The following is a 3,513-nucleotide window of genomic DNA, read 5'->3' on the forward strand; positions in this document are numbered from 1 at the left end:
ATTTATCAAAATATCGAGGCAAAAATTCTTTAACAAATCCGAGGAGTTTTTAATATTTTTCAAATTAAATACTTTATTATTTTTATCCCCCCTCGACCATCCAAAGAGTGGTAGGGCAAAAAGTGAAATAAATATTTGTAACGGCCTTATGGTAAAATTAAATTCTAATTCTCTGCATGCTGTGATACATATTCAGAAGCTTGTTTTCAACTATTAGAAAAACGGGTTTTCATAAATATCTATTTTTGTGTTTGAATTCATTTTTGAAATTTTTATCGATCTTAAATTTATGCGTAGAAAACAATTTGTTAAGCGATGTTATTGAAAAATAAAGCAATTTGTGAAAAAGCTTTAGGTGCTTTAGGGAATGCTCCACCGCATACAAACGAAGTATAAAATGTAAATTTTAATAATTGGCATTCGATGTTAATATATTAAGGCAGGATATGTGTGAAAATATTTTTTTTTATGCATCCATTCCTAAATGGCAGAGCTGCAAAGTTGTGCCCATACTTTCTGGGACACCCTATATGACCTATGTATATGCTTTAGCAATAGGTTGTTGCTACATTATTGGCGCGGTGCAACATCCGACTAGTCCGTGGGACATACAAGAACTTCCGCGAGTAAGGACCTTGAGATCTACAAGCGTAATCGACGAATTGTTGTCATACAGCTCCATGGAGCATGTTTTGTAACGAACTTGTTTCCAAAAACGTTCTAGTTCCCCCAAGAACTTCCATAAAAAAGGCCTCAAGATCTCCAAGCGTAGTCAAGGGATTGTTGTAATATTACTGGTACGTTGCAGCATCCTATAGGTCTACGGAGCATTGTGCTGAAGAGAACTTATTCACAAAGATGATCTAGGTTATCCAAGAGCTTCCGTAAGTAAAGGCCTGAAGAACAACAAGCGTAATCGATGAACTATCGCTAGATTACCTATACGGTGCAACATTCGACATGTGCATTGAGCATTGTTCTATTAAGAAATAATTTTCAAAGATGTTCTTAATCCTTCTAGAATTTCAGCGAGTGAATACTTAAAAATCTACAAGCGAAATCGATGAATTGTTGTTACATAACTGATACGGTGCAACGTCCTACAGGTCCATGGAGCACCGTTCTGTAACGAATAATTCTTAAAGTGTTCTAGGTCCCCCAAGAACTTCCGTAAAAGGACCTTAAGATCTACAAGCGTAATCATTGGGTTTTTGTTACACTACTGATGCAGTGCAACATTGAACAGGTCCATGGATAATTGTTGTGAAGAGAACTAATTCTTAAAGATGTTCTAGGTCCTACAAAAACTTCCGCGATTAAAAGCCTTACGATCTACAAGCGTTATTAATGAACTGTTGTTACATTACTGATGCGGTGCAACATCTTTCAGGTCCATGGAGCATTGTTCTGCAAAGCGCTAATTTACTAAAAAAATCTTGGTCTTCCACGAACTTTCGCGAGTGAATATCGTATGATCTACAAGGGCAACAAATGGCTTTTTCTTATTTTGCTGATTCGAAAAACCCTTTAGATGTTAATCCCTACAATTCTAAGGATTTAAAGAGTGGACGTAGTAATTTAGAATTGCAAGGAAATTCATCAGGTTTATTCGGATAGGTGTAAACTTGGCCAAGCGTTGTACACAAATTCGTCTTATTTATTAAATGTGTTGACAAAAAATCAAAATAAACAAAAAAGGCATACATTTCATCCTGTAATTAAAAAAATCCATCCAACTATGTAGCCAACACTTGTTTCATTTCTACTCACTGTCGCTATATATTACACGGCAGCGACGCTTTTTCTTAGAGCAGGCTTCATCATCATCTGAATCTTCAGATTGCACTGGGTCCGCTTGAACAGCAGGCTGTGAATTTCTCAACACTTTCAACTCCTCCTGGTATCTTGCGATGCAGTATTCAATATCGTTCTTGAACGATATCGCCCGCGCGGCGTTTGGATCGATCCTGATAAAATGATCCACCGCTGCTTCACACATGGCGATGCCCTTCTCCAGCTGCTCCTGATCCAGCTCACCAGTTTCGTTGTCTGTAACTCCGTCGTTTTCCAAGCATTCGCGAAGATCATTGTCGGTCATGATGGAGTCCTCGAGCAACTCATTGACGTCTTCCGATGAAAAATCGTCGAAGCCTTTGCCACCTACAGCGTGGGCCAGAAGTATCAACTCCCGATCGTCGAAATCCTTCGGAGTTTTGCCTCGGACGCACTCTGGCCACAGTGGTTTCCAGCATGCATTCAGTGTAGATGGTTTCATTAAGTTCAAAGCAGTCCCGATAAACCGCACACATTCACGCATGGTGAAGTTCTTCCACGCCGTTGTCACGGTCATGGAATCATCCTTCTCCGTTTCATCTAGTATATGTTTAAATGTCTGCTTGATATACAGCTTTTTAAAATTGGAAATGATTCCCTGGTCCTGCGGCTGTATGAGCGATGTCGTATTAGGCGGAAGGAACTCCACGCGAACGTTTGGGTGATCAAGTTTAAGATGGCCAGGAGCGTTATCCAGAAGCAAAAGTACTTTAAACTCGAGTCCTTTCTCCTCCAGATATTTTTTAACGTCCGGGATGAAATGCATTTCAAACCAATCTTTGAATATCTGCTGAGTAACCCATGCTTTTGGGTTATTCATCCAATATACTGGCAGTTTGTCAAAATCTTCTTTTTGCATTGACCGCGGCCGTTTTGCCCGGTGCAGGAGCAGAGGTTTCAACATGAGCTCGCCGGATGCGTTGGAACAAAACAACAAAGTAATACGGTCTTTGGCCGCCTTGAAACCCGACGCGGTTCGTTCGGCTGCAGCAAGATATGTACGAGATGGCATTTTTTTCCAATACAACCCAGTTTCGTCGGCATTAAAAACTTGATCAGCGTGGTAGGCACCCTCATCGATGAGCTCTCGCAATTTGGTGTCCATTTTGGCCATTTTGGATTTTTGTTAATAAAATACACGTGATTGGCCAAAATAGACATCAAAGTTGAGAACATGGCTTAAACTGACGCAGTGTTTCTATTTTAACCAGTGTCTCTTTAAATGCAAACACATTTACTAATGGACTGCAGATCAAAGCAAAACACTATCTTAATCTTTATCTTAATGTCAGATTTTTTAACTTCCTTGCCCAATGCAAACCTTTCCAAAAATAATATTGTCCGCTTGGTTGAAAATCGGAAAATATGACACGCGGCTTTCGATTTTTCTCTTAACACATGTGTCGGGTGTATGTCGGACAAACTTCGCTTGGTAGTGCCGCTGATCCGTTATCTAGCACACTATGTCCAGCGTTTCATCAGTCAGTCGGAAATGGATCGACAGGTGTCATTTTTTCCAGCTTTTAATCGCAACCGCGATAGCTATTCACTCCGGCCGACTGCGGACTCACTATGTCATATTTGAATGATCCCTACCGCAAAAATTCTTAGATGACCTAGAACCGCATCAGTAATGTAACAATAATCCATTGATTTTGCTTATGAATTTCAAGACATTTC

The 3,513-nt window shown here is 39.9% G+C and overlaps 1 protein-coding gene across 1 annotated transcript; it reads right to left on the reverse strand.

The window, feature by feature from the left end:
* Positions 1-1,762: 1,762 nt before the first annotated feature.
* Positions 1,763-2,947, reverse strand: LOC134292067 (tigger transposable element-derived protein 1-like). Its single transcript, XM_062860790.1, has one exon. It carries the CDS (start codon positions 2,945-2,947, stop codon positions 1,763-1,765), a length of 1,185 nt encoding a protein of 394 aa, XP_062716774.1.
* Positions 2,948-3,513: the final 566 nt, after the last annotated feature.

This window comes from Aedes albopictus, chromosome 1, assembly GCF_035046485.1.
Source record: "Aedes albopictus strain Foshan chromosome 1, AalbF5, whole genome shotgun sequence".
Taxonomy (NCBI): domain Eukaryota; kingdom Metazoa; phylum Arthropoda; class Insecta; order Diptera; family Culicidae; genus Aedes; species Aedes albopictus.

Bases quoted from the DNA above. Each gene is read 5' to 3' on its own strand.
- LOC134292067 (XM_062860790.1), bottom strand. From the start codon at position 2,947: ATGGCCAAAATGGACACCAAATTGCGAGAGCTCATCGATGAGGGTGCC.